Consider the following 1,270-nt stretch of genomic DNA (forward strand, 5'->3'; position numbering starts at 1 on the left):
ACCCAGGGCATCGTGGGTAACAAGGAGGCATGGTGAAATGCGCTGAGCTGTGTTTAGGGCCAGTGGAAAACAGGCAGGTCGCGGCGGCCTTGCCGCTCTCCGGTGCCGTCGGAGGTGCGAAGCTGCTTGGCCCCCACCTCATTTCTAGTGGCTCCAGGCATGCTGTCCGGAGGCTGGCCTCTGCGCCCAGCGGTGCCATGGTGGTGCGCGGGGTGGCTGTGTGCACGGACAGGTTTGAAGTCCCTGGCTAGGGCCCCACGGAGGCCACACGCGATGCAGGGCCCAGCTAACGCCGCCTCTCTCTTCTCTCCCATGCTCTCCCACCTGGGACCCTCGGCGGGCTGCACTGCAGAGCGCACTCCCAGCCGGGTAAGTCTCCCGGGGGCTGGGGAGGAAGACGGTGGCTGCGACAGCACAGCCGTTTCAGGGGTGTGGGGGTACAGATGTCAACATGGTGGTCTTTGCCACCTGGGTGGAGTGGCAGAGACCCCGGGTGACGGGTGGCTCTTGACCCCAGGGAGCCGGGCTCCCCCCAGCTCCTCTCCCCCGGTCCCTGGCACTCCTGACCTTTGCAAACAGCCTGGAGACAGCAGCTTGGGCAGCCTTTTGTCTTCCCAGCTGGGACCCGGCTCCAGCCCTGCGGTGGGGGGACGGCGGGGGGGAAGGAGGTCATCCCCGCCCTGGGGACGCAGAGATAATTGGCTTCTGTTGATTATTTCCAGGAGGGGCTGAAGGCAGGGCGCCAGGCCTGCAGCTGGCACAAATCAGCCGAGCTGCCTTGTCTCCACCTGGGGACTGGGCCATGCCGACTGCCCCCGAGCGGCAGTGTTTGCCCCCACGGGGAGCTTGGGCCCCTGGCCGACAGAGCCCTGGCAGCAGGTGCCCACCGGGGCACGGGACAGGCCTGGGAGGTCCGGGGGTGGGGGGTCCGGCTCCTCTTACCACTGACATGAGCTCAGCCCCGGGCAGAGACCAGGGGTCCGGGCTGGCTGCTGGGGGGCCTGCATGGTAGGAGCTTGGGCACCGTAGGGGGTGTGGGTGGGGCAGAGAGATCCCTGCTTGCCAGTCCTGGCTCCATCCTCAGTGCCTCGGTTTCCCCTGCTTGGCCGGAGCAGCTGGACGCCGGTGGAGCCTGGCTCCGAAGCCGGAGCAGACCTGGCTGCCCGCTCCCCTCCTGCAGCCGCCTCTGGGGAAGGGGGCTGTGCATACTGGCACCCTGCCCCCCCCAGGACTCAGGCCCCCACGTCCCTCCTGGCTGAGACCCCCCGGC

At 68.2% G+C, this 1,270-nt stretch overlaps 1 protein-coding gene across 1 annotated transcript in view; it reads left to right on the forward strand.

Moving 5' to 3' along the window:
- The window catches only part of TLE2 (transducin like enhancer of split 2), a 38,483-nt gene that overhangs the window by 23,939 nt on the left and 13,274 nt on the right, over nt 1–1,270 (forward strand). The window contains exon 8 of the mRNA XM_019513485.1: nt 353–369. Within this exon, the coding sequence (XP_019369030.1) occupies nt 353–369 (17 nt within the window). The remainder of the gene's footprint in view (nt 1–352; nt 370–1,270) is intronic.

This window comes from Gavialis gangeticus, unplaced genomic scaffold, assembly GCF_001723915.1.
Source record: "Gavialis gangeticus isolate Ggan-Ray unplaced genomic scaffold, GavGan_comp1, whole genome shotgun sequence".
Taxonomy (NCBI): domain Eukaryota; kingdom Metazoa; phylum Chordata; order Crocodylia; family Gavialidae; genus Gavialis; species Gavialis gangeticus.